The sequence below is a fragment of the Apteryx mantelli genome, chromosome Z, assembly GCF_036417845.1.
Source record: "Apteryx mantelli isolate bAptMan1 chromosome Z, bAptMan1.hap1, whole genome shotgun sequence".
NCBI classification, from domain to species: domain Eukaryota; kingdom Metazoa; phylum Chordata; class Aves; order Apterygiformes; family Apterygidae; genus Apteryx; species Apteryx mantelli.
In genome coordinates, this window is record NC_090020.1 from 44,716,118 (window position 1) to 44,730,303 (window position 14,186).

Genomic DNA, 14,186 nt, shown 5'->3' on the forward strand with positions numbered 1-14,186 from the left:
AGAAGGAGAAATGAACCAGACAACTATTAGACAGTTCACGTTGAACTGACCTTATCACAAGCAAACTGCAAAATGTAAATTAGCTTCAAAATTACACAAAATTAGATTTACTTTAAAATATCTGCCACAAAAAATAAGTATGTGTTGCATTAAAATCTAATATTTTCCTTTGAATTTGAGATTAAAGTGCTAGTTTGTGATAAGTATCTGAAAATACTCTTTTTCACTCTGCCAACTAGCATAACATATGCTAAAGCTCTTCTAGACCACTAAGAGTAATATAATTTAACATTAATATGGTATTATTAACATCACGCTGCTTTAACGGAAATAACTGAATATGACTAGCACAGCGGACTCACTGAAGGGATACCATATGTTCTTTAATCTCAACTACTGACATTTACTCAGCAATTGTTGTTTTAGTCATGATTTTGAACACATTTTCTTCTTCAAAAACTGTATTCTGATGCTGAAAAAACCTGGCTTAACCTTTTTCTGGTGAAGTTTGGCTTTCCTAAATTTTCAGGAGGAATTTATATAGCTGCACAAAATTCACAACAGATTTTATTCAACCTGGCTTCTTTAATTTAAATATTTTTCCTGTTATCTAACACCAACGCTACCAAAAGTTCTTCATCTCAGCTGTTTTTGTTTAACACTGAATCATGAAGAAAATGAGAACGTTAATTTGCATCTGGCAAAAAAGAAAAATAAAGAAGTATTCTCTCCAGGAGTACTCTCCAAAGTATTAGTTTTAAGTTGTCCAAACAGCAATAGTGATAAGGTACTTTAACACGTTCTCTTGAAGAATACACTAAACAAAAGAATCACTAGGGTTTAGATTACACAGTAAGAAATATCACCATAGAAATACAGTGGTCAAGATTTTTCTTCTAATAGAGTTATTCCAAACATACTTCAGCAGAAGAGCAAAATTTGAACTTGATCTTAACTCTTACAGGGAAAATAAATGAATGAACATATGCAAGAGTTAAACACATAAACCTCTCTGCACTGGGCAGAAAATGCAGCTTGTGCTTGCGTGTTTTTATTCTCTATAGGACATACATTAGAATGCTCTCAAAAAAAATTTAAGAAATCAAAATGCATTCTGGTGAAATTCTTTCTGTTTTATTATTGCTACACATTGACACAAGATAAGGGCAACGAAATGAGTTGGAAAATAGAATGTAACTTTACCTGTACTATATAAAGATGAAATGCAGAGCTTTTTTATCCACAGAGCATTATGTATAATAAAGATGGATTTCTTACACAAGACAACACACATTACTCATTTTACTGTAAAATCCAAGTAGAGACAAAGTGAGTGCGGAAATCAAGGATGACATAAGTTATTGCTTTGCTATTTCTTGAATACTTAAAGTCAAATTACTTGTACTTATTCTCATCAAGATTTTACATAGGGAAGGATACTAACATGAATTAGTATTATATGAAAAAAATTTAAAAAATTCCTTGGCAGAGAAAAACTTGTCATTTATACAAACTAAGCAGAACTGTGTTCACTTGCAATATATATCTAGAAAATGGAGGCCTTTTTCTGACATGAAGAGTTCTACATTTATAGAGAGAAAGTAGATACAACTAACACTGGACTGTTTTTTTCATTTCTTTATGAATTGTACAGATTTTCAACAAGAATAAAACTGCAGTCTCTTTTTTTTCCTAAATTTTTCCATAGTCTCTTTTTTATATAGTTACTCCTATTTTCTATATCTAGAGACTTTAACTATTCTTCTATATGCATTGGGCTAATTCTTCATTATTGCATTGACCATCAAACAGCATATTTGTTTTTTTAGAGAGAACATTTTATCATACTGAATTGCTGTATTTCATCTGACAGTAAGCCAATAGTAACAACTGAATTTCCCAAGTTAGTCATAATACTCTGACGGATTTCTTTTGTTTGAACAGTTAATCCCCAAGACAACACAAATTAAAAAACAAAGTGAACACTGTTTTATTAATCATTTTGGCACTCCTGATATCGTATCCATCTTTATTTACAACTAAAATTCTTTTCTGGTCTGCAAATGGACTGTTTTCCCTTTTAAACATGAAACTGAGCTTTAAACATGAAGCATACAGACACTGTACTTTACTATATAGGTCAGCAGTAGTTTATAAAAAATGTATCTGCAAGATGAACTTATGTTAAGCTTTTAATTCTAGTATGATTACCTTACATTTCTGAAATGGAGAGATTACAAAAACGAGGTACGTTTGCACAACATTTTAACACTACTGCTTTCAAAATCAGTTTCTTTAAAAATATTCAATACCCTCTTTAAAATGCCCTCCCAAAGTATTTTCTTCAACAATAATGCAGAAAAGTAGATATAAGTAAACATATTAAACGTCCAAAGAATTACTATGAGATGATTCTACCTTATCACAGATCTAAATAAATGGTGTAAGAATGACAATGTTGCCATAAAAATGTCATAGAACCATAGCTCATTTCCCCCTCTACCAATCCCTTTCTCCCATTTATACTTGGGATTTTATTTGGTGGTAGGGGCTGCTAGGTCTCTGTTTCATTACAAAGAAGCTACTGATGTGCTATCCCAAAGGATTAGTTTCTCAAAGTAGCTGGAGTTTTAATTATTTATATGGTAGCTACAGGACTTTCAACCCTCCACTTCTCTGGTTCTTCTAATTACTTTCCTTGTAATTATCCCTAATCATGGCACTGGAACCACACAAACTGTGAAGCAAGCAGTTTCCTTCAGTGGAACAAAGCCAGCATGTACTTTCTCCTGAAGCTTGTAAAACTGAAATCATCTCCTGACTAAACACAATCCTGCGCTGATCTCCACCAAATTTTTTCACCCACAGATGGCAATTCCCCACATCATTCCCATACCATCTTCCAAATTCAAGGTAAGTCAAAGCAAGATTTGGACACTTTTCAAATACATCTGAAATAAACAAGGGAAAGAAACAGTGGCTTGCTTCAGGTCCAAGAGCCAACGCTCATGAGGAACAGAACTGGCTGGGATTTTTTGGTAGAATACGGATGAAAATTCAGATTAATCAAAACAATCCCCTCCCCCAAATGAAAAGAAACATACTGAGTTTGGTGGAGTTTTGGAGGGATAAATTCACTCAGATCCAGGATGGCATTTCAGGGAGAGCAAATACGAGATATCTGCTCAGAACATACTAATAAAGACTCTTCAGTGGAGTGTGATAGAATCACTTTCAGCTTGGTGCTCTGCCAAATTTGAAGCAAGGATATAAAGCTGTCCCACATCCCAAATTAATGCCCTAGACTCCAGCTTATACAGCTGGTCTGTCTCCAGGTCATTGAAAATTTAATTATGTACACAGAAGTCAAAAGAAAAAAAAAAAAACATAGGGGGACAAAGAAGGGAAAAGAGACTTTTCCTCTATCCCTTTTTCAAACCACAGGAAAGATCATCTCTCCTATTCTTCACTCCCTTATTTTAGATCGAAACGACAGGGAGAGAGGTGGAATTATTGATGAATTTGTGATAATATTATCCACAAAAATGACAGACCTAGCCCAAGCTTTCTGACTGGTACTTAAGCAAAAAATTATTTTCAGAGTTGTTAATGCCAAACATAGTTTCAAGTAGCTGGCATAAAGGGCTATAATTTCATTTTAATTCCAGGAAGCAGAGACATTTTCATTTTATAGCAAAATGCAAGGATTAAATATAACTGAAAAATATGTAGTTCTTTCAAGTTTCATCACATCTACCAAAAGTGATTCAGAACACAAGAAAAATTTTCTTCTTAGAGTGAATACATAGCTCACAATCTAGATGCTGGAGGAAAAGAAAGTTCAGTTAAAAGTATTTTTATAATTGCTACATTCATCAAACGAGCATATTTTGAAAAATTAAAATTATAAAATAACTGTAAATTTATCAGATGAACATGGAAAGCAAGGAGATGGGGACACAAATGTAGCTGAATGTTTAGAGCTGTATAGGAGTATATGCAGAGATTCCGACTACTTCTGCGCCATGTTAGGTTAGGCACCAAAAACAGTTCAGTTTTGCCAGCTGTTAGCACCAAGAAGCCAGATTTGTCAGCTCAGAAACAGCACTACGTTAATGCAGCTATATTGCTTGTGAAAGTCTGCCTTGTTCAGTGCCACGTACCACACACATACAGCTGTACATATATCTTCCTACTGATCAAAATCCACCCAAATCTCATCCAAGCCTAGTGTTTCTTCTTGGACAGGTGTCTCTGAAGGCCTACACCTAGCCAATAAACACTACATAGGCAGTTTTGGACGAAACTAAAAAGTCTGAATTTAGACCTTGGGAGAGGCTGGAGACTTGTGGTTTTATTTTAAAAATGAACTTTTATTTTTGGGATGTTAATTAAACATTGCAATTGTAGCAAAACCAAAAAATTTTAAACTTACATTAAAGCATTGTGAAAATCTCCAGTCTCTCCCATGTTTTCAAAAGCTGAGCAATACTGGTTTTGTCATAAACTATGTCAGCAGACTGGACTTCCTGCTGGGAAGTACAGCAGTGGTAAAATGGTAGTGCTTATCATGACACACCAAAAGAGGAGATACAAAAACAGGAAGGTGTTTCTAAAAACCATTTGAAGTGTTGTTTTAATTTTCAAATTTCAAAAAAAAAGGTGCATTATTAGGTAGATTTGTTTAATATAGTATTCCCTTATACAACCTGGAAAAGAATTTTTGTCTAGAAGCACACAACACTTGTTAAGCAACTACCAGTCCATTAAAACACTTGTATACAATCAAAAAGGCAATAACAGGAAAGGTGATGCACACAGAAATTTAGCTTGTAATACCTTCATGTTAGATGCCTCAGTTTCCAGTTTTGTTAGGTGATTTGAGTTGTCCTCGAGCTCTTGTCGAAGGTTGGAGTTTTCCATCTTTAATGCCTCAACTTGCTTTAACAACTGATCATATGAAGCTGCAGCCATCCTGGGCTACCCTCAACCCTAGAAAAATAACAGACAATACTAAAATTAAACATTTTAGGAAAAAACTTATCTAAACATGAAGTTACATCTTACTCTTTTCCATTAACCACTCAACATTCTAAACATTTAATTCAAATCCATTAAATCAAGCTATTAAGGCCTAGAACTAATGCCATTTCAAAGGCATTTTTTGGTGGGCTTCTGTTTGATACACATGATTCAGCAAAGGAAAGAAGTTGAGAACAATTGCTTCAGGTATTAGGAAAAGCCAGAATTCATGAGGGAAAAATCATACCATCACCCAAAAGCATCATTAGTATTAGCACTTCAGTTATAACAATAAAAAACTAAGGAGATAATAGACCATATTTAATCATTTTTGAATAGTCAACAAGCACTGTCAACCATATCTACAAGCTGCTGACTGACTGCCCACATATTTTATGAAGTGGAAGATAGTCACAGATGCCCAGCACTCCTTAGAATAACACACACTAATGGAAATGTTGTATGAAAGGAGAACAACAGTGAGTACTGAGCAATTTTAACAGAACAAAAGCATCAAATGTAGTAGTAATCAATCTTTAGGACTAGGAGTTCTGCAAAAGACTTAAAATAAATATTCAATGTATTTCCAACACAAGAAGCGGTTATATTGCACAGCAGAAAAAACAGGGCTTTTCTTAGTATCAAGGATACTCCACATTGAAAATACAAAAAAAAAGAGTAGGAAAGGTATGTTATATAAACTATGAAATAAAAAGATCCAATATATTATTATAGTGATTTTGTCAATAAGTCATACCTGCATTTTCAGTGATATTTATTTTGGTAATATTGTAACACAGTCCTAAAACACCACCACAATTATTCAGCCATTACAAAGTAGCAAGAAACAAATATTCTAATTTAAAGGATAAAATTTAAATTATTTTGCATTTATCAAATCAACAAGCCGTCAGAGTTTTCATCTAAGAAACAATATGCAAGATAACGAAAACTTGGCTAACCACATTTGAAGCACTTTACAGTTGAAGCTATCAATTTCTTAGTCTCTTGCATGACTGATGAATAACAGGAAGCCCAGAAAATTTCATTGTAGGAATTTACTACGCAAGTATAGGACCGGTAACTCAAAGGAGAAAAATACAAAAAAGCTTACAGGACAACATTCCTTCTTCATCACTACTACAGGACTTTGGAAAAGATCAAGAATGTAAAGTCAGATCACAGTCAGAATTGCTTTGGTTCTTCCGGACCATGTCACAACGGCCGCCAGCTGCCTGCCGAAGGGTGCTCGCAGAAGGGCAGTTCCTGCGCACCCGCTCCCGGCGCCTCCCACCTTGGCCATTACAAGGCAAGGAAGTGCCTGCATAAGCAATTTCACTCTCCCAGACACCTCTTAATTGAGTTATCATCAAGCTAATTAAAATGTAGGTAAAATTAGCCCAACAGTTGGACTGATTTTTCCTATATAAAATCTGAAAATTATGTTTAATCTCTTAAACGTTAAATATAAACAAAAAAATACATAGTTAAAGATGGGAACAATAACAAAAGCTACTGCTTTTTGATGCTGCTAGTTTACCTCCTTTTCAAGAAACAGATCTTCATGTCCTAAACATCTCTCATCATGAAAGAAAGATCAAGAAGCTGCCATTTGTGGAACAGTGACTTCAATGACAGTACAAATGAGCCGAAGAAAAAAAAAATCACTAATAAATTTTTATTTTACATAATATGGTCATGCTGGACTGGAGACCTCAATTTCAGAGAAATAACGGCAATCTGAGACAACTATTCTGTTCCATGGATTCTGTGCTTTTATCATCAGCCAGTTCCACCTAACTGGTGGAGAGCTGTCAAAGCGCGTTGTAACAAAAAAAAGAAAAAAATAAAGTGCACTGTTTGTGTTCCATTTCATGCCTGTATTTATTTGTAAGTACTAATTTGCCACTCTAATAAAACCAACAGCTGTAGTTTACATTTCTTTTCAGAACAAAAAGTACAGGGACAATCCTGCACAAGCCCAAGCAAAGGTATGTAACTTTAAAACATTTTTACTTCAAATTGCTGTAAATTAGTATCATACAGTATTATTCATAGCATCTGTGGTTTTATATGAGGCTCTGGGATTGCACTGTGGAGGTAATTAACTTAAACATTCATTTGTTGCACCTCTGACATGTTAGAAATACACCTCAATTATATCACACATTTATTCACTTACATCTAATTGCAGAGGCTGCTGTGTGCCATGTGTTTGACATGCATGTCGGTTCCAGCTAAAATAACTTTGTCTTGCATTAGGTTAACCAGTGGTAAATATAAAAGGACAGGTAATGATTAAAATATCAGATTCTTCCATTTTCTGTCCAACCTGAGAAATTCTCACTCATGCATTTGGAAGTCAAAATAATTTGCCACATTACCAAGATGCATAAACGCAAAGAAGAAAATGGAGAAAAATGATTGAGGAGAGGACCTGCAGTAGAGGAACAGCAATTGAGTGGCTCCGATCTTTTAAATGAAAACAAGCTTAAATGTAGTTATGTTAAATGACTAAGATTCTACTTATGGAAGGGGGAGGAGTTAAAGTTTTAAGCAGTGCATCTTGCATAAAGTGTCTGCCAACTCTTGACAAAACCAACTTTAAGGCAGTATTAAAAAAAAAATTTTTACTCATCATGTATCCAGTAATAATGATTCACTTATTTTTCCCTTAAAGAAGTGAGCTCTGCCCCCCTCCCCCAAATCCACCAAAATTCTCTTAGCTGAAGCACTAAATATGGAATGGTTTCAAATAAGTAAAATAAAAGGCACATTCACCGAATTGTTAATTTCAATTGATGTGATAAGACTCAGAGCAGAATTCAAGATTGGCTTTAGGCAAGCCCATCTGTTGCTATCACTCACTTAACATATGAAAACTGGAAGCAGGATCTCAAAAATCTGAAGAAAAATACATTAAAAAAATAGCAATTTTGTTATCATCTTCTTCTCCTGATCTTAGTTCCTAAAATCTCCTTCCTTTTGTGGAATATATTATTTTTTCACAGTATGGGAGTGAGACCATGTTCTACCTTAGACTAGAAGCCACTCACCAATTTATTCAGATGTCCAATACTACTATGCAGGTTTTCAGATAAAAAATTATTGGGATTAGCTCATTGCTAGAAGCTAGATAATCCAAAAACATATTCAATTTTTATTTAATAACAGATGTTGTTCACAATGACAATAAGTTACATTTTTCACAGTTAGAAAGGAAACTTGCTCATCAAAAATATTTTGAGCTTGGCTCAAGGACAGCATTTTATTTTACTCTCCATTAGCATTTAATCCAATTTTCTTGTGTACTCTTGGTACAGAAGAAACCCAAAAGATAAGAAGAACCCACAAATGTTTGTTCGTGGAATCACTCATTAAGAACAATGCCTTTATATCACAAAATAAAGACTTTACATCACAAAATAACCTGTATATCCCCAAAAGTTAAATAATGAATCTTTTGGCAATCCAAAATATCCAATCCAAAAAGAGGACTAGTTTGAATGCCTTAGGCTGAATTTAGAATTCAGAAAACAAATACTAACAAGTCAGATATCTCATTTCTACTCTTTGAACCACTCATAAGCTGCAGAAACAAAAGGAAAGATAAACGAGGAAGATTAACGAAGCCATTTGGGAGAATTCAGCAAAGTGTTTCAGAACTCTGTATGGTGGTACAAGCTATTAAAGAGAAATCCTTATAGACTTCAGTACGGTCAGCATTTCTCCAAAAACACATGACAATTTTAGTAACAGATAAAAATGCTGTATAAAAAAGTTTCCAAGCCTGGTGATGACCCAAATTGAAGCGCAGCTGAACACCCAGTACTGGCACAGAACCCACTTACTGGGACAGGAGCCCTATTTCTAATTTTTTTTGGCATTCTCGGTGCCCCATAGCTCTGGCACTTGCTGCGCATGTCCCAGCTCCAAGCACCATCTGACAGCCCGCAACAGCACTGAAAACTGGCCTGAGGGGAAGAGGTCTAACGTTCCCCATGTGCTATGGGCCAGGCAGGCATTGCATTGCTCTCAGTGATGCCAGCCACTCCCCCAGCGAAGGCTAGCGGCTAGATGCTTGAAGGGTTTACACTCCACCACAGCACAGCCTCCACCTCGGGAGCAAATGGACACAGACCTCCTCAACCCTCCAAGGTGATTGTTGGTTTTCCCCCCTGTAAAGGAAGGACTACCAAATATTTTAGGCTACCCTATAACTCAGGCCGACACAGTAAACTACTTTGTAGAAATGACAGATCTAATCTACCTCAATTGCAGCACAGCATTTGAAATGGTGCCACGTGTAAAATCAGCTACGGTTATGATAGAGATTAGTGGAAAACTGTAAATAGGTAAGGAATAATTTAAAGACAAGATGACACTAGGCTGTGCCAAAAGCAGAATTGTTGGGCTGGAGACAAACTATTAGTCAAGCTCCCCAAGAACTAGTTTGTGACAGGTATTATTCCATATTTCATTATTGACCTTGGCACAAGAAGTGGCTGAGTAGCAACAAAGCTTGATGTCATAAATTCAAGAAACTTCCTGAAATCAGAGGACTGGAACACAATATATAAAGAATTTGATGACCTGAGGAAGGGAACAGTAGAAATAGGATGAAATTAAATAACATAAAATGCAAGGTCATTGATTTAGGAATCACTAACAAGAGCTACCGCTATTAGCTGGGATCTTGTCACTTGGAAGTAATGAACAGGGAGAAGACTAACTTGAACCTTACCAGTCAGCCAACTGAAAGCCAGAGCACTACCAATATGATACTAGCACAAGGAAAACAAACATAACCCCTGGAGTTACCAGGTCATTTTATGAGAAATAAGTAACATTTGAACAAGGACACTATGCACAGTTTCAGTCAACTATACTAAGAAAAGTGAATGTAAGTGGGTGCATAGGAAGATGCTAAGTGATCAGGAGACTAGAGGGTCTCTTATATGAGAAGAGACAAGCTGAGCAAGACTTTGCTGCTTCAGCAAAACAAAGGCTGGAAGGACACAGCTGCATCTTATAAATATTATTAGGGAAGAAAAAACACTTAAGGAGAAAAATATTTATGTTAAAACGCAGTACTGACACAGAACAAATGGGTATGAATTGGTCATTAATGAATGTAGACTGGAAACTTCCATTAGAAGTTGTAAATTCAGAAATATCCTTGCCTAGCTGACTGCACAGGAAGGAACTAGACTTAACAACTCAGAAATCCAATCTTATATTCCTAAACATATATACAGAATACTGTACCTATTTTCATTCCTACAATCCATTATATCAGCACTATTCAATGAAAATTAAATTGCATCTCTATATTCATTTGTATCTTTTTCTCCACCATCCCATCTTTCAGTGTCTTTTATAATAATGAAATGTCAAAGTATTTCACAAAAGACATGGTTATTTCATTTTAAAATCGGAGAAACTGAGCCATATGTAATGCATGACCTCAAAGCAGGTTAGGCTTTCTGATGCTGAACATCGTGACACCTTTCAGCACTTAGCTTGCACAGTGGAATCACAAGGTTCAATTAAATACTCGCTAGCTGTTCCACATATTTTGAGTAGAGTCCTAATAAACTTATTTCAACAATCATTTTGAGCATTCACTTAGGTATCCAACTATGTAAATGCTGTTAAGAATACATACCCCAAAATCTGCTTCTCCTCTGGAAATAGATACCTACCAATAACCCCAGACTAAAACTCTCATCAGATTGGAGTTCAGATCCCACGATTGGATTTACCCTCCAAAATTATCCCCCTGGCTACAAAAATGACTTGATTTTTTTAAACACAGAAGTGGGGGCAGCAGCAAAGGAAGAGAAATTGATAGCATCTCCCTACCCATTTCTTGTCATTTCTTAGTGCTCAGAACACTTGCCATGGGGAAAGACTCAAACTCGGGGCCCTCTTCAGCCAGACAGGGATCACACGCCCCTATTCCCTCCCTCGCTCTAGAGCCCAGAGTAAAGCAAGAAACAGTTTACACTTGGCCCTTTGGGCTGAAGCCGCACCACTGCATACATACACAGAAGCATATTCAAAATTCACAGGGCCAAAATCAGCTTAATCAAGAAAAAATATGGCTCTTCAGGTATGAAGCCGCTACACTGGGGAGTTGAGGGGAAAAGCAAGAAGATGAATTCTGGGTTCTTATACCTATTTTATACTGTACCTGACCCAAAGCAAAATGTGTGATACATGAAATGGCCCAGCGTTGGGAAGTTAACTATTCTGCTTCAGAGTCAGGCCCCCTTTTACACTCTCTGCGTTTCGTTTTGCAGAGTTTCAGAAACAAATGGAAGAACGCAGATACCCCTATTACTAGATTTACTCCAAGAAATAACTCTCCTGGGACGTAGGCTTAAACTTGCCTGATAAGAAACATCCAGAATCTAGGTCTCCTAGTTCCCTGACCTGTATTCACATCATTAAGAGATTTCTCCTCTTCCATCTCCTATCAAATTAAGGTGAAAATATGACAAGAAATTTCACTATGCTCTACTGAATCAGCAGCTTACATGAATACACATATCAAAGGAGAAATTCAAGTTGGATACTCTTTCACATACTCAAACCAAAATTAATCAGCAGCCTAAATTTATGCAAATGCACTGTTCAGATTTAGATATGCATTATTATATATAAAGAAAATTATACAAGTAACAATTATCCAGGAATCGGGAATTTTGATGGGTTCTTTTTAGTCTGGAATCCCAATAGAGACAAGCAAAAATACCAACATTCTTTGAAAACTTATTTTTATATTAATCAGAGCCTTTTTTTGTATTTGATATCAATAAGCATATACACTCAGGATGCCCTGAAGAGGTTCTGCTCAAGAACCTCAAGCTCAACAATTTGAGATATATTAATTAAATCTCCTTATGAACTCCACTCAGACTCCATTACTGTTTTTCAGCCATAAAAGCTATTATTATTACCAGAGCTTTCTATTTTTATAAAACAACTTTTGTAGAACAGAAGTCTAGTCTTAGCAAAACCCTAACATGTCTTTTCTTAACCACGTGGTAAAAGCAGAGCATGCTAATGTGCTCTATAGCAACTGAAAATTTTTCACAGTGCAATTTCTTTTCTTAAAAATTGTAATCCTTGCACCTTACGTTCATGAATATCTCTATTATAATTTAGTATGGTTAGAAAGGACTATCAATTCTGATTTCTTTCAATAGCCACAGATTTTATCCAACTACCCTACGCTAAGCCAAATATCTTGTTCTTGTTTTTTTTTTTTTTTTTTTTTTTAACCATTCTGCTGATTTTTGTCATTCTCTCCCAGGTGACTGATGGAGAATTGTTCTTCAAGAGCATATCACATTGAATTCAGGAAAAAAAGAAACATATGTAGTGGTAGACCATACTGTCATTAAAGCATATTTTTTTATGTTTTCCAATTAGTTACTTATTCATCCTTTCAATACATTTCAAAAGAGACTTTTTTGAAGTTCCAAGCCTCAGGCTTCTGACTTGCAAGAGTGCCAAGGCTGGGCAGGCTGCAAGGGGGCCTGCCCCAGCTGTCTGCCCTGCCCATCTCCACCAGAGTCCCACCCAGGGAAGAGGGGAGAGCTCAGCTGCTCAGGCAGCAGCTGCCGAACCACTGCAGATTACCGCTTGACATAGTAAGGTAATCTGAAATAGGTGTCGGTTTAACTAAATATGCTGGGCCATTAACCACAACGCTTCAGCAGCTGTTACACAAGCAGTTCCAAAAGAGGGGCAGGGCTGACAGACAGGGGCAAAACGCAGCCCAGCTGTTCCAAGGTAAGCCAGCCCCACTTGTTAATTTTAGCTCTAAATGTACAACTTCATATAGTTACCTTTATCAATACACTTGAAACCTCAGAGAGAATGAAGTGAGGTTTATTTGGACATGCTTATTTTGAAAATATCAAACCATGCTGATTTGCATTAATTCAGTTTCTCTGTTGACTGAATCCTTTGTCAGCTTTTCCACTATGTTGACTGGAGCTTGACTTCAGGTTAAATGTTCAAAGGTTTATATATAGATGTCTTTCTGCTTCTCCTTTTTTAACTCTAGCAAAGTATCAGCACTCTTCTAAGTCTGTTTTGCTGTTTTAATAATTTATCAAACAAAGAGTATCCATGGGCCAGAGACTGATTTACTCAGTTCAGTCTGGGGCAAGTTTTCCAGGCCTGCTAATTTTAAAATGCTTAGCCTTCATAGGTGTTGTTTAATACTTTCCTTGGGTTCTCACTGACAAATACTCCATCCCCTGCAGGTGATTAAAGTCCCTTATCCTGATTCTTTCCAGAGAGCACAAAAAATCATATTTCTGCCTTTTCCAGCATCACTGTGAACAACTTTGTTACTTCCACCTGGTGGCAAGCCTATGCCTTACTAAAATGGCTTTTGTTGCTAATGTATTTAATCCTCCTACCTCTCTTTGCATCAAAGAACAAACCCCAAAACTTCTGGGCACTAGCAGTTGGAGAGGAAGTTGTTTTGTTTTTCATCTGGGCTACGTGGGCACACAAACATAATGAGGAGAATGTCCATGAAGGGAACAGCAGTGTTACAGACCTGGTACCTTCAGTTCATATGCTCATTCATTCTGTGTTAATGTGCCCAGGTACACCAGCCAGAGGGATGCAGGAAGGAGTGGGAAACAGCCATTGCTGAAAAATTTTTCAGTTGTTCATGAGCTTGTTTTAGCAACGAGGACTTTGATGTCAGAAAGCGGCTTGCAATGTATGCAATGGTATTCCTTTTAATAATGTCTGAAATACTGAAATTTAAAAGTTGTTCATGAAATGATATCAAAAGATAATCCCTAGATTAGGTGCCCTCCGAATTCCCTACTTTAGGGAAGTTGTTGGGTTTTTTTTTTGGCCATGTAGGAAAAACAAGGCCCAGATTAAAAGCCATTACTATTATCAGTTTCCTAACAAAATGTATGAAAAGGTCAATTCCTTTAAAAGGAGGCCATGCTCAACTTTCCCTACCTAAACCTCAGCTGCATCAAGAGGATTTTCTTCCTAGTTTTTCTGTCTACTTCTGCATGAAGGTTAGCTCTGTACAGTGGAATAAAGTATTTAGCTGTTAATATACCTGACCTTCCTAAATACTTTCAACTGTGGGCAAAGGTGGGGGTTATGCCTCC

The 14,186-nt window shown here is 36.3% G+C and overlaps 1 protein-coding gene across 2 annotated transcripts in view; it reads right to left on the reverse strand.

Moving 5' to 3' along the window:
* The window catches only part of APC (APC regulator of WNT signaling pathway), a 96,942-nt gene that overhangs the window by 57,963 nt on the left and 24,793 nt on the right, over positions 1–14,186 (reverse strand). For both annotated transcript variants that reach the window (XM_067316657.1, XM_067316658.1), the window contains exon 2: positions 4,840–4,992. In XM_067316657.1, coding sequence (XP_067172758.1) covers positions 4,840–4,974 — 135 coding nt within the window. In that variant the 5' untranslated portion in view covers positions 4,975–4,992. The remainder of the gene's footprint in view (positions 1–4,839; positions 4,993–14,186) is intronic.